The 23,696-nt window shown below is 38.6% G+C and overlaps 6 protein-coding genes across 11 annotated transcripts; 2 read left to right on the top strand and 4 right to left on the bottom strand.

The window, feature by feature from the left end:
* Positions 1-19: 19 nt before the first annotated feature.
* LOC104779421 (uncharacterized) lies at positions 20-3,555 on the bottom strand. Of its 4 annotated transcripts, none has more exons than XR_015596355.1 (13): positions 3,328-3,552; positions 3,094-3,251; positions 2,900-2,998; positions 2,699-2,783; positions 2,527-2,596; positions 2,308-2,368; positions 2,169-2,222; positions 1,752-1,908; positions 1,552-1,651; positions 1,055-1,164; positions 722-842; positions 428-538; positions 20-327 (listed from the first exon to the last, which is right to left on the bottom strand). XR_015596355.1 is itself a non-coding variant. In XM_010503783.3 (13 exons), exons 2-13 carry the CDS (start codon positions 3,181-3,183, stop codon positions 202-204), a joined length of 1,167 nt encoding a protein of 388 aa, XP_010502085.2. In that variant the 5' UTR covers positions 3,184-3,251; positions 3,328-3,555; the 3' UTR covers positions 20-201. The 4 variants fall into 4 exon arrangements, 2 of the variants coding, with proteins under 2 accessions (XP_010502085.2, XP_010502084.2); XR_015596356.1 differs by having other exon boundaries at positions 1,552-1,648; positions 3,328-3,545; XM_010503783.3 differs by having other exon boundaries at positions 722-828; positions 1,552-1,648; positions 3,328-3,555.
* Positions 3,556-8,428: 4,873 nt separating this feature from the next.
* Positions 8,429-11,137, top strand: LOC104779420 (receptor protein kinase-like protein ZAR1). Of its 2 annotated transcripts, XM_087509651.1 has the most exons (3): positions 8,429-8,578; positions 8,770-10,181; positions 10,269-11,137. In XM_087509651.1, exons 2-3 carry the CDS (start codon positions 9,482-9,484, stop codon positions 10,946-10,948), a joined length of 1,380 nt encoding a protein of 459 aa, XP_087365777.1. In that variant the 5' UTR covers positions 8,429-8,578; positions 8,770-9,481; the 3' UTR covers positions 10,949-11,137. The 2 variants fall into 2 exon arrangements, with proteins under 2 accessions (XP_087365777.1, XP_010502083.2); XM_010503781.3 differs by lacking the exon at positions 8,429-8,578 and having other exon boundaries at positions 8,589-10,181.
* LOC104779419 (auxin-responsive protein IAA32-like) lies at positions 11,083-12,467 on the bottom strand. 2 transcript variants are annotated; one of them, XM_010503780.2, is made up of 5 exons: positions 12,284-12,467; positions 11,918-12,085; positions 11,564-11,815; positions 11,372-11,483; positions 11,083-11,300 (listed from the first exon to the last, which is right to left on the bottom strand). In XM_010503780.2, exons 2-5 carry the CDS (start codon positions 12,063-12,065, stop codon positions 11,234-11,236), a joined length of 579 nt encoding a protein of 192 aa, XP_010502082.2. In that variant the 5' UTR covers positions 12,066-12,085; positions 12,284-12,467; the 3' UTR covers positions 11,083-11,233. The 2 variants fall into 2 exon arrangements, with proteins under 2 accessions (XP_010502082.2, XP_019099961.2); XM_019244416.2 differs by having other exon boundaries at positions 11,564-11,809.
* Positions 12,468-12,716: 249 nt separating this feature from the next.
* On the bottom strand, positions 12,717-15,600 carry LOC104779418 (uncharacterized). The gene is made up of 2 exons (XM_010503770.3): positions 14,222-15,600; positions 12,717-14,119 (listed from the first exon to the last, which is right to left on the bottom strand). The coding sequence occupies exons 1-2, from the start codon at positions 15,424-15,426 to the stop codon at positions 13,225-13,227; spliced, it is 2,100 nt and encodes a 699-aa protein (XP_010502072.1). The 5' UTR covers positions 15,427-15,600; the 3' UTR covers positions 12,717-13,224.
* Positions 15,601-16,039: 439 nt separating this feature from the next.
* LOC147945141 (uncharacterized) lies at positions 16,040-17,161 on the top strand. The gene is made up of 2 exons (XM_087511336.1): positions 16,040-16,323; positions 16,414-17,161. The coding sequence occupies exons 1-2, from the start codon at positions 16,040-16,042 to the stop codon at positions 17,159-17,161; spliced, it is 1,032 nt and encodes a 343-aa protein (XP_087367462.1).
* Positions 17,162-18,457: 1,296 nt separating this feature from the next.
* On the bottom strand, positions 18,458-21,651 carry LOC147945140 (uncharacterized). The gene has a single exon (XM_087509055.1). It carries the CDS (start codon positions 21,481-21,483, stop codon positions 18,763-18,765), a length of 2,721 nt encoding a protein of 906 aa, XP_087365181.1. The 5' UTR covers positions 21,484-21,651; the 3' UTR covers positions 18,458-18,762.
* Between the last annotated feature and the right edge of the window lie 2,045 nt (positions 21,652-23,696).

Genomic DNA, 23,696 nt, shown 5'->3' with positions numbered 1-23,696 from the left:
GTAGTATTACACACAAGCATTGCAAGAACAAAAAAAATATCCTTTTCCAAGCTGGTGCAGCTCGTTTGTGCAATACGTAAGCATTCCATAATAACTAATCAAATGGAACAATAAAGATCATATCAAAAAGCAACTGCACAGAAGAAACTGTTTTGCGACCCCAAAACTTAAATGTGGGTCGAAAATTCATTAATTCGTGTATTATGAAGTAACACCCCCTTGGTTTTTTCTTATCTCGGTAGAGGATATATCCATCCGGAATTTTTCTGCTGGAATTGAAATAAACATGTCGACTATTTCCTTTGGAATATCAAGATCTTCAAGAACCTGCAGAGGAGCAAAGATAAGGCATTAGGTATACAATCTCATAGACAACCCTCAAAAGAGTAAATTTGTAGTGATCGAAGTTCTACTGCTCAAGTCAAACCTTAAATACACCATCTACATTGCGGCCACCAACAAGGAAACTGCAACCTGTCCGTTTGCAATCACCAAGTATTTCCAACATCCTTTTGTAGCTTCCTTCATAGTACTTTGGCTGCAAGAAGTTCAGTTCCTTAATCATCTTTGATAGTATGGAATTGGAAATAGAGCACCTCAAATGTCTGTGACTCATTAAGTTTTTTAAGTCGCTGATCGCAACAGTGTAGCATACAAATATAATTGTAGTTGAAGGAAAGAAACAAAAAGACGAGCAGGCAAACTCTCAGTAATTACATACATTGACAAGCCTTGCTGCAGTGTCAGCGCCAATTACAAAACTGCTTCCTGGGAAGAGCTCAGCTTTCCTGTAGAAGTATGGCTGATTTGAAACTATTACCGTCTTTCCTGCCAACCAGATACTAAACCAATATCAAATGATGGCACATGCAAATAGACACAAAATTGCATTCAAACATTTATAGCTCGATTCTGGATCACAAAAAACTGATTGGTCTTTCCCTTATTGGACGCAATTGGATCATAAGATGGTTGTAACTTAGAGATGCCAAAAAAAGTGGTGCACGGAATTGAAAACATAAATAGATAGTGCGTGAATAAGAGAACCGCCTACCAACTGCTTCAAATTGCTTTACACGATCTTTGATCTGTGCAACTGAAAGTGGTGGTTTGTCGGCATTTATTGCGGATATTTCAAAGCATGGGTACCCGCCCCCACAAACGCTGCATAAACAAATCTGCTAGTAAGATTGTTTACGTTGCAGAGAAAAAGGACAGTTATCTGATTTGTTGTTTGGAGATAATAAAATTATTAAAATGCCAGAGGTCTCTCAAAATCTAATCACAACATGTGGAGTGGAGCACAACGAAAGAAATTATGAATTACGACTTACCTTGCACAAAATAGCATATTAGATTCAACTAAGAAACAGAGAGTCAGCATGTCAAAAAAGGAACATAGAGCCAGCAAAGAGTCAAAGACAGAAAAGATACACAGAAGACTTAGGTTATACATATGATTAACATCAACCACTGTTTTTCTTTTAAACATGTTCACCTGAGAGTGAAATAGGAACTCGTTAAGCAAATAATAAAGACATACTAGCCTACCTCATAGCAACTTCCAACAGCTTGAGGTGACCGTCATGTAATGGGTTAAAAGAGCCAGGCAGTATAATCTTTCTATCTTCATCAGACCCCCCGTATGCTTCTGCCACAAAGTTAGAACTACATCATTACTGGCAACGAATGCCAGCTAAGTTTGAAAGAAAAATTATAAGTCTCATTGGGTCAAATGACCTAAACCTTACCACCAGAAAATGGATAAATCTTACAGCACAACTCCCCATTTATAAGCTGTTCTAGTTCTTGTTCTTCACTAAACTGGGTTTCAGACTCATAAGGCACCTCAGACTCGGTAAAGCCCGAGTCAAGAGTCCCAGAAACTTGGCATGCCTTGGCCATAGCCTAAGACATTGACAAGAAAAGGTTTTAAGAACTCAGTACAATGATTTTCGAAAAGTTATGCGAGGAACGTATGAACAAAAACTTCCCCAGAAGAATATGTATCTTAGTAATACAGTAAAATGAAACAGAAACGTCAAAAGGTACTTAGAATCTTATATCAGTAAGTAAACTAACTTGCCAGTCTTCTTTTTTCCTACAAGTAGAGAAAGGAAAACCATACAGCAATGCACTAGGTTGTATAATCTAGCTATGTAACACACCTGGATCAGTGCACAGCTTGACACCTTATCTTCTTCCTCTCGGCTCCGTAGATTCTAAAGTATTAGGCAATAAGATAAAAGACATGAGTAGTTGATATTAAAGAGTAAAGGAGGACGGGAGAAAGAAGGTTGCAAAGACCTTGGTTAGAGTGACAGAAGATTCCCAGATCCGGTTGGATGCTCTCATAGACAAAAAGAACCTACTCGGGCAGCAACAAAACAACAAGTATGAGTAATAGAAAGCAATCGATCTAAGCGGCGATGCTCACAATCACTAAAAATGATTGTTTTGGATAAACAACCTACTGTGGTAGCATTTAAACATTTCAAGAAAATCATAAATATTATTAAAACCAACCTGTGATCCCCACGCTTTGGAAGAGAAGTTGCCAAAGATCCAGTAAAGCCCACACCAAGAACCGGATATCCTAAAAAACACCACCAGATAACGACAAGTAAGACCAATCCGGGGTTTACTAAACAGGCAAGGCAACAACGATGAGGAATGAGACCAAATAATATGAGAAAACCTGGTCTAGAGAGCTTAAGAGCCCGATTGTAGGCTAACAAGGCCATCTCCTTGGCCATTGCTTGGCTGCAGTGTTGGCTCGGAACCTAAGAAAAACCCAGGTGATTATGGACAAGAGAAGAGGATTTTGCTTGCTGCCATATATAAAAAAAGAGAGAGAGAGAGAGAGAGAGAGATATGTATGAGATTACTGATTACGAACCCTGCCGAGTAATTGGACCATAGAAACTCTGGAATAAGGAACCATGGCTTCGAGAAGCGTGTTCGAAGCTCCAGGAACTGACATCAACCAACCTAAAGCCTGCGAATACATTATACTATACAGTTTTCGTATCTACTCAAAGCACAGAGAGCAATCACATATATATTGAAAGCGAGAGAGTGAGTGAGTGAAACCAGAGAGGCACCGCCGGAAAGATAGACGACGGCCTGCGTCGGAGAGGAGTGAATCGCTTCGACGATGGCACGAATCGCAGCCTCTCCCATTGTTTCTCTCGGTCTCGTCTCCGACTCCCATTGATGATGATCGTTCCCAATCAAATCCAAATTAGCCCCTAAATGTTTTAGTATTTACAATATGTTCCCAAAAATAGTTGAATATTACGCTGAAACCACAATTGTTTGAATTACTAGCTTGTGCGCCCCCGGCGCTCCCTCGGAGTCGTCGCCGGTTCTCGACGTTAGTCCGTGAGTGGGAAATTAGGCCCACTGACTCTCTCTGTGCATAGAGGTTTAGGGTCTCTCTCTCTATCCTACTAAACTACGAAATGAAAATTCACTCCCCGTTCTCTAGTCTTTCTACATGAATTGAGTTTTTTTTTTAATGGTATCATGAAAACGAGAATAACGACAATAAGGGCCGGACAAAGTGTGTGTACACATATTTGTCCTTTTTTTTTTTTTTTTTTTTTTTTTTTTTTTTAACTGCTAATAATCCTTCAACATCACAGTTGATCTTTTACCATTTCTTTCTTCAGAAAAAAAAACTAGGATATAATCCGTGCTAGAATATAAGTTAAATTTTTTTTGTTTATTTTGTAATTTTTATTCAAAACATTGTATATTTGATTATTTTATTTGTTTTAAAAATATTTTTTGATTAGAACATTATGCCATGAAATCATATGTTGAATATGACTTATGATCATAACATATATTTTGTAAGATCTATTCTAATATATCTAGATTTTTACCAGCGGTATATCGCGGTTAAGTTGTGTGATAAAAAAAAATCTTTGTTTGTTAATTTTATTTGATTTGTTTAGTGTTTAAAATTATATATTGTATTTTGTTGTTAATTATATGACTTAACCCATAGTATACTGCATATTAAATTTAGGACCAAATATGTAATGTATGTTTGTCAAAATCCTCTTGACCGAGAAAGTCTACCAAACAACATTATTCCAAACTTTAATTTAATCCGAGAAATCATATTTCTTGAAATTTCAACACGTGCTCTAGCAAGAAATCATATTTCTTGAAACATTTTCATATTATAGTAACATATACATATTATTGACCTGTGCTATAACAAATCAAATTGGAGTATTTATAATTTATTAACTTTTTGATCTATCATAAATATATGATATTTTTTAAATATCAAATTAAACTATTTTTGAATATTTCAAATTAAATTATTTAAAAAGTTTATTATAGTGTATAAAACTATACAATTCAACAAAAAAAATTATTCTCTCTAATATCCTCTTTAAGTATATTTATATTAAATTATAACATATATCAAATTACTTATAATATAACATCTCGCTTTTAAAAAACCAAATTTACAAAATTATGTGTTATAATGACATTCAAGTCATATTGTAGAACATACATTATTGAAATAATTTCACGTACATAAATTAATACAACATATTAAAATTTTATTATTTAAATTATAAAATATACAAAATTTTGTATAAAATAAAATTTAACATGTGCTATAGCACGAGTAAGATTTTATTTTCAACTACACAATAAGATCTCGGAAATCATGATTAAGTGTGATTAATTTCCTAGATTTATTGTTTTTTACGTCTAACAGTATATTTTTATGTCTAACAGTATATATGGTTTAACAATACATGGAATAATAAAAATTTTATTTTTGTAAATTGTATAAATCATTGGAAATTTTCTTTAAGAAGATTCTTTAAGATATTCTTAAGTGTATTCATATAGCCACAGATTGGCCAAATAATATATAACATATTTTTGTAACCAACCTATATTTAATCTATAACATATTTTGTAATCAACCTATAAATATTATATAGTCTAAAAAAAGGTTGTGTACTTCCATAATATTATATAGGGGATAATCATTCAACATCACAGTGTTTGATCAATTTAAGCTTTTACCATTTCTTTCTTCAGATAAAATTATACATTTCTTCCTTCAAAAAAACTAGTCTCCCTCTATTTCTCTTTAAAGATGTAATGGTATTGTGAATCCTGACAACTTATGTATATCATGATGAGCTGTGATTTATTTCTTAAATGGTACTTATGTGGTAAAGTAAAGAACTAAAGATATATAAAGTAAAGTAAAGAACTAAAGATATAGAACTAAGATCATTTCCAATGTATATTTTTATTCTTTTTCTCTAATATAGAGTATATTTTTCTCCAATGTGTTACTTTATATTTGACTCTAAAATAGAGGTAGTATAAAAACTACAGTTGAAAATAGAGTTACTCTAAATATAGAACAATATCATTATTTTTTTTATTTTTAAGTAAAATATAGAATAATTTTAGAGCAAATATCATTTTATAATAGAATTTTGATTCTTTCCGACCGAAAAAAATAGAGTTTTGACTCTAAAATATAAGGAGATTGCAAATGACCTACGGAAGCTTGGGGAATAAAGAAACAAGGAGCGTGGTATCCCATTATGGTGACGTTCTCTAGTAATAATAATTGGAATCTCCACGTTACATCTCTCTCTCAAACGTTACATTAGTTAGTTCAATCAATCAATGCTAATTTAAACAAACTTTACTTAAAATGGTTTTTTTCTTCAATTACTGACTGCTGTTAACCAATCAACGCATATGTAATGTACTGTTTGAGTACTGTAAATTTTAGCAGTATGGTCTAGTAATACACTAAAACCTCTATAAATTAATACTATATAAATTAATAAATACTATAAATTAATAAATTTTGTCAGTCCCAAGTCGGACCAACGTAAAAAATAACAAAATTCGATAAAATAATAAGATAATAATTTTTCTGAAATCCCCATATAAAATATGGTTCCAATAATATTATAAATTAATAATCATGTAAATTTATATATATATATATATATAATGTATGTAACGAAAAAAAATATAATGTATGTTTCTCCTAAAGCTCATATCTACAAAACAACTGTTATGTTGTATTTTCAAATTATAATGATATAAAATATTTTGTAACATGTCATAAATATAGCTATATTTTTTTAAGTTTTCAATTTTTAGATATCCATCATTTACATTTTGATAGTTTGATTGACTATTAAAATACAACAATCTATATTATTTTTCATAAATTTAATTTTATGTATGTCATGTGTATAAGTGAATTTATCTATTGTATTTGTAATTTATTGTTAATAATGTTTTCTAAATATTACAAATTCAATTCCAATACCATAAAATTTTGAATTTCTGAAATTATTGTTAAAATTGTCTAAATTCATAATTTTTAAAAGTTAAACTATTAAAAATATATCTATAAATTAATAATTATTAATTTACACTATAAATTAATAATTATTAATTTATAGATAAATTAATATCACTATAAATTAATAAAATGTCTTGGTCCCAACATTATTAATTTTTAGAGGTTTTACTGTATGTAACAGCTGGTATTTTTGGGGAGTTTCCTGCTACAGCCACATTATCTTTATTTTTTTTATTAATTTTTTTTGTCATCTGATAATATTAATAAACTAGGTGGAATACATTGTGAAATATAACTTGAGCCGGCGGAAGATAAAATTTCCCCGGAGTCTAAAGCCAAAACAAGGGAAAACAAAGCCGACGGACGAGTAGAAATCCCCGGAAGCATAAGTGAAACATACAAAGAAGCAAACAACAAAACAAACAAATTTAACTTTGGAAAGAAGACCAACCCAAGAACTAACAACAAAGGCAATCTAGACAAAACCTTTAAGAAATAAACTAGTCTCAAAAAGCAAAGATTCTTCTTCTGAAGCTCTTGTAGTTGATTTTTACTAAGGATGCCCACAACCAATCCCACAATAACAACCACCACCTCCTATCAAGAAGAGAGCCAATACCTCAACACAAGAACCAAGAACTTCATAACCCGACAAACAAGACTCGAACATTTCCGGATACGACGACGACGACTACAACGTCCCATAACGTCTAGATAGAAGCCTAACACAATCAAATCTAAACAGATCTGCAAAGCAAGACAAGGAGCGAAGTCTAACCTCTCAAAGAAACCAAACAAGAGGAAAGTTCGAGAAAGCTATCAACCACAACAAGCCACAACAATGAGAAGAACCATCTGCAGACAAAGGAGACTAGAATTTCTTCAAACAAAACGGAGCCTAAACTTAGATAGGGAAGGAGCCTTCTGGGAATCAAAGGTAGGGTGAGATAAACAAGGGTGATAGGAAGGTAAAGGCTGGGCGGGTAACGCAATCAAAACCACACAACACTGACGGCTTCAAATCGAACATCACATGAACTATGGGAAAGACCTAGCAAAGAAGATACCTTATTCTTCGAGTCATACCGTGGATCTACCTGATCTGGAATTGCTAACATCTTCTCTGCATTTTGACACTTCCAACCGCCTCCTCAAACCCAAATCAAAACTCGAAGCAAAACCAAAAGATTCCCCATTCCAAGGCCAAACAACTACTTAAACAACTAACCCAAGAAATTGAAACAAACTAAAACGGTTCCACTTAGCTCTAAACAACGGCGAAGAAGAGACCAGAAGGTCAGCTTACCGAGCTCAAGAAACAAAGGAGACCACAACCACAAATTCGTGAGCAATTTTGGGAATCACCATGAAACTCAAAATTCTGAAAAATCTTCCAAATAATAGATCTAAAAGACCTAAGAAACAACTCTCTCAGGAGAAGCTGGCCGTCGACGAAACTCGCAAGCTCCGCCGTAAAGATCTGCCGTCTCAGCCAAAGTGAAGCCATTCTCCACCGAAATCCATGAGTTAAAAGAAGCGATGAACTAAACAACAACAACAAAAAGATTTTTCGTTGACGGCTAGGACAAACTTTTCGTTGGGAGAGAAACAAAAAGATTTTTTTTTTTTGCATTTTGTGAGCCACATTATCTATGATTCATAAAATGATACTTTAATGGTAATTAAAGTTGTATTGGTTTCAATATTGAGAAGGTTGATTGGATTAGAAAAAGACAAACACTGTAAATGTTTACCAGAATTGACACTTGACACATCAATCAAAGGACCAATATAATACTTTTCAGAATAAAACAATAATCCTGACGAAAGGTATTTTAATTTTTTTAAAAGGATGTTTCTACTATTTGAATAAAAAAAGTTCTGAACTAACATTTTTAGTTTTTACACTAAGATTTAATTTTATAACGATTATAATTTTGGTCAAAAGGAGCTAAGAAACGACAGAGAGATGTTAATCAGTAAAGAAATGCATTAGTGGACAAATTAGCGTATGGATTAGTCCGCCATGGGCTTCTCTTTTGTCCAACTTTCACCTCTTTTCTCACAAACTTGGTCATTTCTTTTTTTTTGCTGCTTCTCTTCTCCCAATGCAAGAAAATAGAAAAAAAAACAGAGCTCTCTCTCCCTCTCTCTCTTCCTTTTGTATCCTTTCTTCCTCCTTTTTCTTCAACGAAGGTATCTTTTGTTTCTTCTTTATACTTTACTCTTTACTCCATCACTATCAGGACTCTATATCACTCTCTTGTACAAAGTGGTTCTTACCTCTCGTCTTTTTGTTCTAATTTTGCATCTGAAATGTTGGCTTTGCTGATAATCATCGTTGCTCTTCTCTGCAACTACAACTACATCCCCCATGTGACTGTTAGTGGCTTAAACGACGAGGGCTTCGCGCTCCTAACGTTCAAGCAGAGCGTCCACGATGATCCTACCGGTTCCCTCAGCAATTGGAACTCATCGGACGAGGACGCATGTTCGTGGAACGGTGTTACTTGCAAAGAACTCAGGGTGGTGTCTCTAAGCATTCCAAGGAAGAGCCTTTACGGTTCTCTCCCTTCGTCTCTAGGGTTTCTCTCCAGTCTCCGTCACTTGAATCTCCGGAGCAATAGGTTTTATGGGTCGTTGCCTGTTCAGCTTTTCGAGCTTCAAGGACTCCAAAGTTTAGTCCTTTACGGCAATTCCTTTGATGGGTCCTTGTCGGACGAGATCGGTAGGCTTAAGCTTCTTCAGACATTAGATTTGTCGCAGAACCTCTTCAACGGGTCGCTACCGCCTTCGATTCTGCAATGCAGCAGGTTGAGAACACTCGATGTCAGCCGCAACAATCTGTCTGGTCCTTTGCCTGATGGGTTTGGCTCAGCGTTCGTCTCTCTGGAGAAACTCGACCTCGCCTTCAACCAAATCAACGGTTCGATCCCCGGTGACATCGGAAACCTCTCTAATCTACAAGGAACTGCTGATTTCTCTCATAATCACTTCACCGGTTCAATCCCACCTGCGCTGGGAGATCTTCCTGAAAAGGTTTACATTGATCTCACTTTCAACAATCTCTCCGGTCCCATTCCTCAAACTGGTGCTCTTATGAACAGAGGACCAACGGCGTTTATCGGCAACACTGGGCTATGCGGCCCGCCATTGAAAGACCTTTGCCCAGGATATGAACCCGGCCTCAATGCCTCTTACCCTTTTATCCCAAGCAACAACCCGCCCGAAGATTCGGATAGCAACTCTGAAGCCAAACAAAAGTCAAGTGGTTTGAGCAAAAGCGCCGTCATTGCCATTGTTCTCTGCGACGTTATAGGTATCTGCCTCGTGGGTTTGCTTTTCACTTACTGCTACTCAAAGTTCTGTCCTTGCAACCGCGAGAACCAGTTCGGATTCGATAAAGAATCCAAGAAAAGGGCTGCAGAATGTCTGTGTTTCCGGAAAGACGAATCTGAAACGCTATCTGAAAACGTAGAGCATTGCGACATTGTGGCCCTTGACGCTCAGGTAGTGTTTAACCTGGAGGAGCTACTAAAAGCGTCAGCCTTTGTTCTAGGGAAGAGCGGAATCGGGATTGTGTACAAAGTGGTTCTAGAGAACGGTCTCACACTGGCCGTCCGGAGATTAGGTGAAGGAGGGTCTCAGAGATTCAAGGAGTTTCAGACAGAAGTTGAAGCCATTGGGAAACTGAGACATCCTAACATTGCTGGTCTTCGAGCTTATTATTGGTCTGTGGATGAGAAGCTTCTCATCTACGACTATGTTCCCAACGGTAACCTCGCAACCGCCCTCCACGGTGAGTCGCTCTTTTTCTTATTTCGAGATGCACCCTTCGACTACATCATGTTAAGTCACTATTTCTAATATATATGTGCCTGTGCAGGAAAGCCAGGCATGGTGACTAATGCTCCCTTGACGTGGTCTGAACGGCTGAGGATAGTGAAAGGGATTGCGACAGGGCTTGTTTATCTCCATGAGTTCAGTCCAAAAAAATACGTCCATGGAGACCTCAAGCCCAGCAACATTCTCATCGGACAAGACATGGAACCTAAGATCTCTGATTTTGGACTTGCACGGTTGGCTAACATTGCTGGAGGTTCTTCTCCGACCATACAGTCTAACAGAATCATCCAAACGGATCAACAGCCGCAAGAGAGGCAACAACACCATCACAAGAGTGTATCTTCGGAGTTCACTGCTCACTCTTCGTCTGGATCCTACTACCAGGCACCCGAGACTCTCAAGATGGTAAAACCATCACAGAAGTGGGATGTTTACTCTTTTGGGATCATATTACTGGAACTGATAGCGGGTAAGTCTCCGGCAATGGAGGTGGGGACATCGGAAATGGATATAGTTCGATTGATACAAGTATGCATTGAGGAGAAGAAACCATTATGTGATGTTCTTGATCCTTGTTTGGATCCTGAGGCAAATAAGGAAGACGAGATTGTCGCTGTTCTCAAGATTGCGATCAGTTGCGTAAATAGCAGTCCAGAGAAAAGGCCTACCATGAGGCACGTTTCTGATACTCTCGACAGATTACCTGTGGCTGGCGATTGAGACATCTAGAGATATGCACATAAAGCTTGTTTTAAAAGATGAAGCTGCAATCACTTGGAGCATTTGCACCTGACGATGCTGATGTGGTTACCGTTTTTGTTTTTGTTTTTTTGTCCCGTCTTTGTTAGTGGTTATTAATTAAGTTGTGCCTCACTTCATAATCGTTTTTATAGCTTAAAGTTTCCGGTACATCAGATGTTAAATATTAGAACCACAACTGAGCTAATTTGAATCTTAGATAAAACAGTGAACGCCCTGGAAGAGAGAAGCTTCGACTTAAAAAGCTTAAAAGGGAGGAAGAACATGGTTTCTTCTTGCAATTCTCATCCGATCCACGCTTTCGACAAACTCTCTATTGAGTTTCAGGCAAATTACAAAAGTGATTTACTAAAAAAATTGTATAGAGAAAGTGGAAGAGCTTACTTCCATGGAACGTCCCCAACATTCCTCCAGATACCTTCCATGTCTCTGTAGACCAAAGAGAACTCAGACTCAGTCTGGAACAGCCTCAGTCCTGACACGGTGGTCTGCATCCCTGCAAATTCAAATTGATGTGGCGAAAGTTTTTGAAACATACTAGTAGCTGGAAGCTTTGGGGATAAGAACACGGCTTACCAAACATATCGTCAAGCTGAAGAGCAAGAGTTGAGTAAGCTCCTTGACTAAGAAGGCAAACCTTGCGGCCCACCACTAGGCCATCTAGATTTACCTTTACATAATTCAATTTTCTTCTGCTCTCTTTTTCATCATTGTAATATTCTTCAGAAAGTCTTCGGTTTCTAGTTTCCTCACTCTTCAGCTGTGTATTGCTGCTATATCTGGTCTGCGACCAGTCTATGAGATCTCCATACCCGTCAACACCTATCACTTTGATTCACATGTAGATATTGAAGATACCAAGTAAAGTAAGGATGAAGAAAAGTAACTAACAGTGAGATGAAAGCATAACGTTTCAGCAAAGAATCTCACTTTGTCCCGATGGGAGGTAAGTTTCATGTTGTATGGTCCTAAGGCTGAGACCTAGATCGATTACCCCACCACCCTTCTTGGTATGTGAGTAATATGTGTGAAACTTGGAAGATCCTTGGAAGAAGTCTGCAGGTGTGTTTGGGTCCATTGCCTGATGCTTCGTTATGTCTAAAGATGCAGAGAAGGGAAAGTAGGATGAGAAAAAGAGAGCACATTGATAAAGATTTATAGCATGAAGCTGATGCTGAAAGAGTGTTAGAAGAGTTTAAGAAAGAAAAAGACAGAATTGCAGACATGAAATAGACAGACGACAAGAAGAACCCATTTAAGATACAGTTGGTTTGATGCAAGGGATGGGGAGCTGACCACAGAGAGATTTAGTTCAGATTTTGTAACCCAACCGAGCCAGCCGGTACTTCAATGCTTCTGATGCACAAAATCACAAAAATACATATCTCCCTCCACTCAGTGAACTCTGCCAGAAAACTTATCAGCCGGTACTTCAATCAATGCTCTGTGTTGTTTGTGAAAGAACAGTGTAGTGCAAGAGTAAAATATCCTGAATCGAAAGTATGGGTAGAGAGAGGGAAAGGTTTGGGTCTGGTGTTACGTGAATTACACAAAATGCTCTCTCTTTCAAAAGAGATAGTTATGTTGCTAAATTAGAAGACAGGTCAACTTTGTCACTACCTTTTTCACCCACACCTTGTCTGAGAAGTTGTAGGGTTGTGTGTACTTTTGCAAGACCACACAACATGGATTCATGTCTGTACTTATGCTCCCATGGATAGGAAAGAAGAAACGACGAAGAAGAAGACATACATTCTTCCAAATATTACATGTTATACATCTCAGAATCTCATGTGTCTTAAATCTCTGGGTATTTCTAAACAATATTAGAGCCTTCTTAAGTCTCCAACAAGTAGGAAAACAAAAAAAGAGCGATGATCAAGGAGAGATACATTTACAATATAAAATGAATGATAATAATATGATATATGATCCAGGAAAATGGTAAGAGCACCACCAGTATCAATTGCAACTATAATGTAGAACCCCCCCCCCCCCCCCCCCCCCCCCCCCCACGAAGCAGCACTACTTCCTTATTTTCTAATTACTCAGACAACAGTTTTAAGTTTTAACATAATCCATAATACCAAACCAACACGAAGCCAGACTCTTTTTTGATGCAGCAACTTGTAAAAAAAAAAAAAAATAATAATAATTTAGATATGTATACGTTTAAAAACCAACCCGGGTTTTCTTCCTCCAAAATTTTGTGGTTCACCTTCATAGTTGTGTGTGTGTCACAATGGCTGTGAAGTCCGGATCTGTTGAGTCATGTTCTCAGCTGGAAGCTTAGAAGCAGCAGAACCATCAGGCATCACCATGGCGGGTGGAGGTCCGGTCATTGTCTGGTACTGTGCGTGTCCCAGAGGTTGGGTGTAGTATATTTGTGTATGAGCATTGTCAGCGTATTCATATCCATAGTTAGGATTCCCAGCTGAACCAGACTGAGGTGGGTGATGGATTTGCGAATACCCCATGAACTGCTGCTGGCTTGTTGGAATCTGGTGAATCATCTGAGCACCGCCCACACCTGGGGCTGTTGTGTAGATCCCAGCAGCCTGTCCCATCTCAGGTTTACCACCAGTAACACTTCTCATGTGGTTGCTAGGAGGTGGAGGCATCATGGTAGAGTTGGGAGGTGCTTGGAGATGGTTAGAAGACAGAGAACCTGGAGTCTCGCTAACAGTTGCAGATGGCATACTGTAGGGCCTAGGTGGGACTGGAGCAGTAACGTAATAAACAGGATAAGGCTGCTGATCCAGACGACCTGGGTGCTGGTGGAAAGACTGCTGCTGCTGCTGCAACGGTGGCTGTTGTGAAGAGTAAACCTGGATGTAAGTCTGGACAGGAAGGCCGCTAGAGGGATGGTGATGAATGTATTGAGGTGCAGCAGTAGTGTGTAGGAACTGTTGCTGCTGTTGTGGCTGAGATTGCTGCTCGAATTGGGGATGAAGGATGTAGCCTGGGTCCTGATTCTGATTCTGATTCTGATTGGGGGATAAAAGCGTGCTTGGATCGGAGGGGTTGATCATACCAGTAACAACGGTGGAAGCAGCAGAAGACATATGAGCAATTGGTTCTTGATAGACAGTAGGTCTTCGGTGAAACATAGGGTTGCTCATACTGCTATCACTGAGGGGTAAGAATAATATAGCAAACACAATCAGAAACTAACTAACTATATACACCACCATCAAACAAAACTGAGGCACATGCAAGAAGAAGAGGAGGTACCTGGAAACGGAATTGGGTGATGGCAGCTCGCTATTGGATTTGAGCTGCTGAGGCGGCAGATTCTGCGGCTGGGAACGCGGAGTGGGAGGTTTCCTGTATCCAGCAGCAGGCACGCCGTGATCGGATCTCTCATCGTCAGAGATGACCCGCGTGTGGGACTCATTTGAAACGGTCGCAGCAGGAAGCGCGATTGTGACAGGCATCGGCGGAGGTGAAGACATGGCAGCGAATCCGTCGTCCTGCTGTTGCTTACTCCCAACGTTGAAGCGTGCGAACTGCTCCTCGATTCCCAGATTTCTCTGATCTAGGACGCCGCTGGGTTCCTCAACATGAACACGAATCGGAGGCAAATTGGCTAGAGAGGGAGAGGAAGAAGTAGAGCCAAAAGAAGAAGAGGAGGTGTCCAACATGGGAGAATCAGGCAAGCAGTGAACATCTTGGCCTCCTTGCTGTTGCGGTTGTTGCTGGATCTGCTGCTGCTTGGCGCTTTTGACGGAGCCATCATCGCGTAGATCTCCTTCTCCAACATGGTCCAACCCAAGTAAACGATTGACGTTCGTGTCAGAATCAGAGAACCCTCGGTTGAGGAGACCAGCGCTGTTGAGAGCGTTGAGGAACCAATCGTCGCTCTTGGCAGAGCTCTCGAGGATCTGACCCATAGATTGAGTAGCCTCAGGCTTGGAGGTGAAGAGAAACAAACGGAGGCGCGAGGGTTTGGTGGAATTGGAGGCGGCGATCGTACGGTCGTACTCCTCGATCATGTTGTCGAGATCCTCGTCGGTAGTGACGGAGATGAGAGAGTCAAGGTCTTCGCTTGGTAGCTGGTACTTGAGGGTGAAGGAGCGGCCGTCCAGGAGCGTGTTGGAGAGGCGAGTGAGGAGAGAAGACAGAGAGGTGTTACGGTCGCCGACTACGATGCGAGTGTCGCCGCCCATGTAGCAGAGGGATTTATCGTGAGGACGAGGGAGGATATGACCGCCGTAACTGCACATGAGACGGATTTTAGAAGAGACGGTGCTTCCGCCGCCACCGCCGGAAGGAGCAGGGAGGTCATCCCAGCCATCGGTGGTGCGTGAACGAGGGGAGGAGTCAAGAGACTCGTGGTAAGATGAAGTCACATGAGCAGGTGGAACAGCTGCGGTTGCGGCGGGGATGGAGGTGGACGCCACCGCAGTGGAGGAGAGAGAAGAAGGCGGTGGTTCCATGTAATTCTATTCAGCCAGTGTGTTCCACAAAATTCGACCAAAACTTTATTATAACTAAATATTAATACTAAAGAGTTTATATAATAATTTTTTTATTAAAAAAAAAAAGTAGCAAAATTGAATTTGGGGAATCTGATTTTTCTTCTATATAATAATAATAGGTGCTGGTGTTGGTGCTGGGGCTGGTGTGCTAGTCGACGGTTCGTATGTACTAATGTAAGACTACTACAGCTGTTTTTTTTTTTCTTCTTTCTTTATTTTCTCTTTCAATTTAATTAAAATTACGGTATAACTATATATTTTTTGAAAATTTTAAACTTTAAAATTTAGAAATTAAATCATAAATCAAAATTCAAATATTAGGAATATTATATCCCAAGAGATGGGCTTAGGACTCTCTTTCTCAACTAGAATGTCTTTAGTGAGAAAGCTACAGAAACCGGGAATATTTGGTTATTTCGCCGGATTTAAAAGGATTTTTTCTGTTTGTGAAGAGATTTTGTTGGAGTTTAACCTAGTTCATCCTGGAGTCTACCGTCAATACCCAGATCTGCTGAGTTTTCACCCTATTTGGGATTTGGTATTGTCATAGTCAACTTGTTAACAACGAAGAATGGAGTATGCATTGGACAAAGCTCTTAAAGAGATGTCTCTTGAGGAAGATAGACCGATTGTGCTGCAAGATCATGCTAAGTTTAACTCGTGTGAATGGAACACGTGTAGTCTCATTGGTCGGCTTCTTTGCCCGGAGAATCAAAAGATGTCAAGCATGATCCATGAGATGCCAAGGGCGTGGCGTGTCTATAACAGAGCACGGGGAATCGCTTTGTTGAATGATCGATTCCAGTTTATTTTTGATTCCGAAGCGGAATTATCACGGGTTTTAGAGGCTGGAGCGTGGACTTTTAACGACTAGAGTATGACTCTGGATTGATGGGTTGAGAACCCTCCAAGTGACTATTTGAAGGTTCTCCCAATCTGGATCAGGCTTCGCAACATCCCTGTGAAATACAACACAACAGATACGATCAGGGAGATTGCAGGTCATATTGGACATGTTACACATGTGGCTTTCGACCCTTTGAAGCCACAAAGTCGTGGGTATGTGAGAGTCAAGGTTCTGTTTGATGTCAATCGACCTTTGAGGAATACGAAGACATTACAGATACCATCAGGAGAAACAGTAAGCATTGGAATTGAGTATGAACGTATTCGAAGGAGGTGCTATCAGTGTCAACGTCTTACACATGATAAGACTCGATGTCCCCTTAATCCATCCAATAGCCAAGGGCTAGTCAAGGGAGGTCCTAAAACATCGGGTGTACCATCAGTCCCTATTCCAAGTTGTCTTGTTCCGAGAATCAGCAAGGATGACCCCTTGTATGGTGTGTTGACGGATGCTGATGTGGGCATTGATGCAACCTCTGGCAAACCAAAGATAGCTAAAGAGGTGTTGGATGAGATGCAACAGTACTTATCAGTTGCGGATCAGGCAGAGAAGCTGATACGTATAGAGAGAGTGCGGAAGTCTGTCTGGGATTTGGAGGGGGATGCACGTGGTCAAAGCACTTTGCTCATACTAGAAGCTCCACCTACTTTCACAACAAATGTTGATAAAGGCAAAGGTCTTGTTTTCGACTTTGAGGCTGCAGACTCATCACAGGGAATTGCTGATAAAGAGGTACAGTATGCGGTGAAAAAAAGGATAGCTATGACAAGGGGATCAAATGCTTGACAATCCTTGTCTGCGGGATGAGCTTACACCGTCAATTCAGGATGGTAGTCTGATACGATCTTCCCAAGGAGTCGACATTCTAAGGTGGTGAAAGGGATAAACTTTGCATCCAAGAGACTGTGAAGTCTAAAGGATCAAAGGATGTGGAGCGAATGGTCGCACAAGAGCAGCGGAAGACTCCTGATTTACCGGTGGATCGATTCTTTGGATATTACACACCAAAGGGGATCGACAACTTGCTGGATATGACACACCAACAAGGAATGGATAGAGAGATGGATCGACAGACGCCACAAAGATCTGTGAAAGGATCTATGATAAGTCTAAATCAACCATGAACATAGATATGACACACCATGAACATGGAGTTCCAAAAATTACAAGATATCACATCTTGAAAAAGAGAAACTTCTCTGGTTTTTACTCAACAACAAAACTTATTTTTTATTCATGAATTAAGCGTCATTACGTAGAGAAGATACAACAATTTCGTCCATAACATGCAGCACAACTTGGGAATTGAAATTCAAACTCTAAAGTGCATGTAAGAGAGAGAAAAACACATAAATAAATGTTGTTTTGAGGATGGGCGAAAATCTCTCTTTTCTTCTTGATTTTGGGCTGAATCCACTTTGTTGGGCTTTTTTGATGGACCAAGATTCTAGAACAATTTGGTTTGTAGCTTAATTCAATCTGGTCTGGTCAGAATCCTCCTTTGAATGAGCGTATATCTAAATTCGCGTAAGCTAGAGATCACCTGTTTTGTAAATTGCGTAACTCCTTTATCTGAACTCTGTTTGATCTGATTCTTCTTCGAGGAGTTTCGTAATTGATCTGATCACATTCTCCAACTGGTTTCATGCACAAATTCCTCGTGGTTGAGTAGATACGTATCAAAAAAATAACACATGTCCTGACGCTTCCCATTATCATATCATAGTGATAGACTCCCGGATGAGGATCTACTCCCAAGAACACACTTTGCAAGGGCTTGATGATGAATGAACGGAATGATGATGAAGGATGGGTGAAAGATGCAGCGGAATGAAGAGATGATCGACGGAGAAGGTGAAGAGGTGGAATTGCAGCGGATTGAAGGGGAAGAACGAAGTGAACTTCTAAGAGAGATGGAGATATCTTAGACTACAAACTTGATTACAACTTAGATATGACACACTAAGAAGTAAACAAGTTGAGAAGATATTACACACTTCTCTGATCAAACAAGTAAAAAGAAGGTTTTTTGATTAAAATGTTTGATGAGAAACAAAAGAGAACTACATTGTCTTTTTATAGGAGAAGGGGGGACGAAGGAGAAGAGGAGAGAAGGGAGAAATCAATGCCTAGGAAATCATGCAATAGCATTAACAAAGTAAAGCTCATGCACAATGCCTAGGAAAATACAAAAGCAATAAATGCAAGTTTGAACAAGAGAGAAATAGAAAATGGACCAAGGCAAAAAGATGAGTCTTGGACCATGAAATGGGGTGACAAAGGGGCTTTGAAAGTGTCACATAAGCCTCATTAAAAAACTTGTCAAGAAAACCCAATGGGACAAAACTTGACTAGGGAAAAAGAGTGCATAAGCAACACTTAACCCTTTATCGAACACCCTGAGCTGTGATCATTGTTAGTATAGCTTGAGCCATGTCTTCTTGCTTATTGTCCAGCTCTCTAAGTAGACCATTGATGGCTTGGTTGAACCTCCTTGATTTTGACCTTGTTAGAGGACCCGCCATAACGATCAATGTTTTCTCCGATGCTTCCGCTGGTACAAGCTGCTCCTCCAATGCTTCCTCTAGTTCAAGCTGCTCTTCCAATGCTTCCTCTGGTTCAAGCTGCTCCTCATGTTCATGTTGTTTGGTTGAGCTGTCCATGGTCTCATCATCCTCTCCCACTTGAAAAGGATTTGACCTCAAATCCAAATTATCTGCACAATAAGGAAGAAGATCAGAAACGTTAAAACTACCATTCAAATTGTACTTACCTTGCCGATCGAGTTGGTAGGCGTTGTTGTTGATCCATTTGTGCACTTTGAAAGGTTCATCAATCTTTGGCATTAGTTTTGGCTCCTTTTCAGCTGGAAATTGTTTACTCCTTAGGTGTACCATTAGTTGTTCTCCAACCTCAAAGATCATCCTAAAACAACCATTGAATTTATGATCAGACATCAAAACATCTCCAATTCCGGTTCTTGCAAAGACTTTGGATGAAAGAACTGCTGAATCTGGGGCCTCTTCTTTAGTACTTAGTTGTATAGTGACTTGGGTATGATTCATGCTCATCATGATTAATGGAAGTGGATCCGGGGGTTCTTCTTGGATCAGTATGAGGCTGCTGATATCTTGATGCTCATCTTGATCAAAATCAGGTGGGTTAAATCGTTTGTCTTCCACTTTCTTTTCAATTTTTCTTATGCGCTTCATGGTTGCTCTAAAACCTGTATTTGACTCTCTTGACAAAGACAAGCGAATCATATCTGTGTGATCTTGGATAAAAATATCCTTGACAATTACAATATTTATCTTATGACAGTTTGGTATGAGCATATGTGTTGCATCAGGTTGTTCATCTTTGAGTGTTGAGAAAACTTTGACTACTTTTCCATGCTCTGCAAGATCTCCTACATCAAAAGGAAACAGTTTAGGCACATATGAAAATATCAAACAGATATTCATGTAGTTTTTATCAAAATAGAGTTTTAGAATGAAGCATCCTTGGGCGATCGAAGTAGTTTTTCTAAGATACTTCCAGCTTCTAACTCCAAACTGATAAATGATTTTTTGGCATATATCTGGTGGTTTCTCCTTGATTTGAACATAACATGTTTCTTCTCCAAAGTAATTTTGTTTCTTCATGTAACTTGTTCCTTTCTTAGCAATCATGGGAAAGAACAAGTGCATTATACTTGAAATGGAGAAATCAAAAACATGATCTTTCACAGTTGGTTTGCAAAGCTCATTGTACAGTTTACAATCACACAACTCTTTTTCAAGCAAATGTCTCATGTTAGAAAAATGTTTAACCATTACATGCTCAATTTTACTTTTAAATGGTTCCATTGCAATGCTACACAAAGAAACTCTCAAAGAAGAGTTAAATTCATGAAATTTTTCAAACAACAAACTTTTTGGCTTAAAGAACTTTTCAAGGGAAAATGTTTCAAAAGTTGGAATCATTTTGTCAAAAACAGATTTTGAAACACAAAATTCTTTCACATTTTCTAAACCAAAACGTTTTTCATCTTGAGCAGAAATCATCACAAAACAATTAGGATCTGTCCTAACCAAATCAATTTCCTTATAGTGCTTTCTTGGGTAGTCACAAAGATATGGTATAGGGACTGGGTTTGGCACAATGCTGATCTGCTCCAAATCACTAATCAATGGCAAACTTATTTTTTTTGTTTCTAGTGATTCTTCTTCCTGAACTTGTAAAAAGGAATTAATTCTACTCGGTTGCTCCGGTTCCAAATGGGATAGTTTTTCAAACACCAAATCAGATTGGATAAAAGAAAGAGCACACTTAGCTTGAGGTAGAGTCATAGGTCCAGTTGGTATAGCAACATCATCCTCAGCAATGAACTGTCTCTCCTTGGATTCTTCTCCAAGTTGTTTCTCCTCGGGTCCGTCTCTGAGCTGCTCCTCCTTAGGTCTGCCTCTGAGCTGTTCCTCCTTGGGTCTGGGCTGATCCTTTCTTTCAAACTCCTTATTCTCCTTTTCTTGTTCTGCTTGCTTCCATTGTCCTCCATTAGAATCTGTACCTATCTCAACACTTTTGGGAAAAGACAAGTGCATCATACAATAATTGGAATTTTCTAAACCTTGATCAATTACTTCCTTGGATTTTGAAAGTGTAGAAGACTTACATTGCTTTGGTTCACCACATGATTCAAGCGATGACTCTAGACTTTTCTCTTGAAAGATAATCAGTTCAGGGACCTTCTTTGGTTGAGATGTTGACTTAGCCTTCATCTTCTCAAATTTAATGTACTCGGTTAACGCCTCAAAAAGATCTGACTGCGTCTTTGCCTCCACGGATGTTGGGGTTATCTTTTGGTCCGGGACTTTGGCTGGTTTCTTTTCTGGAACTGGTTGGATTATGCCATTGACTTGGGAAAAACAGTGTAGTGCTTGTGGAGCATACTTTTTCCTTAGAAGCTTCTTAAGATCTCTCCACAATGTGATATCTGGCTCTTTGTAATATAAACGGTCATCAACTTCTTGCAACCACCATTTGTAAGCGTCTCCTATGAGTTGGGTAAGTGCAAAAGCTAATCTCTCCTTTCTTGGGATGTCCTTGTAGTAGAACCAATCATCCATGTTTTTCTCCCACTCAAGATAGTCTCCTTTTCCTGCAAATTTATAGAGTTTATGAGCCAGAGAGATTTTAGAATGAATCACAGATTTAGATTTGGGAGTGTAAGAGGTTTTCTGTGGGCTGCTCCGGATTGATCTAGATGTGTCGTCTGGTGGCTTGGGCTTAAGATCTTGGTGTTGCCTTTGACGTAGAGCACTAAGCTTTTCGTCGAGCATCGTTGCCATGGCAGCTGTGATTGATTTCATGATTCTCCTTTCCAGGCTAGAGGTGGATGACTCTTCTTCTTCCATTGTACCTGAAAACAAATCAAAGATCCAACAAGTAAATAGTTCCAAAAACATGCAAATGAAAACGGATCTGGGAAAATATAAAAACGAATCCAAAAATTCTGAAATCAATTTTCAAAAATACTAGACTCCTTGATGGTTCGACAACAGTTGATTTCGTAATTTTTGAACGAGTAAAACATTTTATAAAATTCTCGCAAAATGAACGAAAAATCTGGAAAAACAAAAATGGACGATTGGAATTTCAAAACCTGGTTGCAAAGTGGCTCTGATACCACATGATAGACTCCTGGATGAGGACGGATTGTGGTGCAGCAGTAATAACAATGGGAAGCCCAGGTAAATGGCCAAAATACAGGTCGGTATTATCCAGGATTCACAGAGTTGTGCGAAGCATGGAGACAGTCACATTTCATCTTTCTACTCCTAAGGCGAATAGAGTGGCTAGGGATATAGCGTGCAGTGTCACTCGGGATGGTAGGTTCACCTCGTATTTAGCTCTGGGAGGGCCGGCGTGGCTTCATAATTGCTTAAAATTAGATCGTCGAGCTTGAACTTTCCTTCGTCTACATCTTTTGTTTATTTATGGTTTTGTTTTGTTTGCTTCCTCTGTCAAACATTTTTTTATTGTTGAAGACGATAAAAAAAAAAACTATATGTTTTGCTGTTTAGTATTTTCTCTTTTTTTTAAGGTATTCAATTAAAAAATATATACCTAGAGGGCTATTTCCAGATTAAACCCTTATAAAATCCCTTAATATTTTATTCTATTATGATCATATTCCTTTCTCTTTCTCACCCTGTTTCTTTCAGTTTTTTTTTTTAATTTACTTTTCACTTTTTTTAATAAATGATTTTTAATAGAATATCAAAAAAAAATTCACGGAAAAGTATCTTACGTTGTTAATCACACTAGATTGGAACCCCGCTACACCGTGGGTTAGTTTTTATTTTATTTTATTATTTTTTATTATAATTTAATATATGTGGTTTCGAATTAAGTTTCATAAGTTTTTGATAATTTCAATGCTAATTTTGTTGTTCTTTTTGTTATTAGTTTGAGTTTTTGATTTAAAATATTTGAAACTTGACTCCAAACAGTTTATACTAAATTATGAAATTGAATAAAACAAATATATATATATATATAACAAAAAATAAAATTAAAAAACCAATCCGGCGTAGCGCAAATTTCAACCTAGCATAGACTAACGATCAAATTTCAGATACTATTTTGACCCGCAGCTCCGTTGTTGTTACCCTTCTTCATCCACACCATAACCCTTGTAGACGACCAATAATGTCTTTGGTTTTGGTAATATCCTTGTCCGCTAGTAAAACCTCACAAGTCCATTCTCAATCCTACTCCTCCCAACAAAATATTGTTTTTCCAATAGAAGGCATATAAATCCAATTTCCTGAAACGAGAAGTTTACTGATTCGTATCCCAGAATTTAACAGTTGACCTCCAACACACCGAACTAAACCAATAAGTAAACCGGTTATCGGGACCGGAGGATCAGCTCAGAGTTGGACTCAACCTTTCGGATAAAGGCCCAATAGTGTCGAAGGTCTAGCTCAGGAGCAAAGAACTGACTACTCAGATCGCCCGGCGGCCGACCTAGCAAGAAACAAGAAACCTTCCTAATCGTGATTTGATTCATTAGGAAAGTAGCTATATTTTGTAATCTAGAGAAACATATAAATAAGGGAAATCTCCCATCTTGTAAGACCCATCGAGCAATTAATACAAAAACCCTAATTCTTCATTGTTCTTGAACAAAACCCTAGCTTGTTTTCCAAGAGATCTAAATCCTCTTTTAATTTCTAGTTTTGATCCAATTCTTTGAGAGAGTTCTTAAGTGAATTTGTTTCCCCCTTCAAACAAATTCATTATGTGAAACCCAGTTTCTACAATTGGAGCCGTC

The sequence above is a fragment of the Camelina sativa genome, chromosome 4 (assembly GCF_030686135.1).
Source record: "Camelina sativa cultivar CO46 ecotype springtype chromosome 4, ASM3068613v1".
In the NCBI taxonomy this organism is placed as follows: Eukaryota; Viridiplantae; Streptophyta; class Magnoliopsida; order Brassicales; family Brassicaceae; genus Camelina; species Camelina sativa.
This window is presented reverse-complemented; position numbering and strand designations above follow the sequence as displayed.

Coding starts and splice junctions, on each gene's coding strand:
- LOC104779421 (XM_010503782.3), bottom strand. CDS start 3,183: ATGGGAGAGGCTGCGATTCGTGCCATCGTCGAAGCGATTCACTCCTCT. Junction 2,597..2,698: donor TCTTAAGCTCTCTAGACCAG/GTTTTCTCATAT, acceptor GGTGTTTTTTAG/GATATCCGGTTCTTGGTGTG. Junction 539..721: donor CTGCAGCAAGGCTTGTCAAT/GTATGTAATTAC, acceptor AACTTCTTGCAG/CCAAAGTACTATGAAGGAAG.
- LOC104779420 (XM_010503781.3), top strand. CDS start 8,699: ATGTTGGCTTTGCTGATAATCATCGTTGCTCTTCTCTGCAACTACAAC. Junction 10,182..10,268: donor CCTCGCAACCGCCCTCCACG/GTGAGTCGCTCT, acceptor GTGCCTGTGCAG/GAAAGCCAGGCATGGTGACT.
- LOC104779419 (XM_010503780.2), bottom strand. CDS start 12,065: ATGGACCCAAACACACCTGCAGACTTCTTCCAAGGATCTTCCAAGTTT. Junction 11,484..11,563: donor TCAGCTTGACGATATGTTTG/GTAAGCCGTGTT, acceptor TTGAATTTGCAG/GGATGCAGACCACCGTGTCA. Junction 11,301..11,371: donor GTTGGGGACGTTCCATGGAA/GTAAGCTCTTCC, acceptor GAAACTCAATAG/AGAGTTTGTCGAAAGCGTGG.
- LOC104779418 (XM_010503770.3), bottom strand. CDS start 15,426: ATGGAACCACCGCCTTCTTCTCTCTCCTCCACTGCGGTGGCGTCCACC. Junction 14,120..14,221: donor TCACCCAATTCCGTTTCCAG/GTACCTCCTCTT, acceptor CTTACCCCTCAG/TGATAGCAGTATGAGCAACC.
- LOC147945141 (XM_087511336.1), top strand. CDS start 16,040: ATGGAGTATGCATTGGACAAAGCTCTTAAAGAGATGTCTCTTGAGGAA. Junction 16,324..16,413: donor CGGGTTTTAGAGGCTGGAGC/GTGGACTTTTAA, acceptor AATCTGGATCAG/GCTTCGCAACATCCCTGTGA.
- LOC147945140 (XM_087509055.1), bottom strand. CDS start 21,483: ATGGATGATTGGTTCTACTACAAGGACATCCCAAGAAAGGAGAGATTA.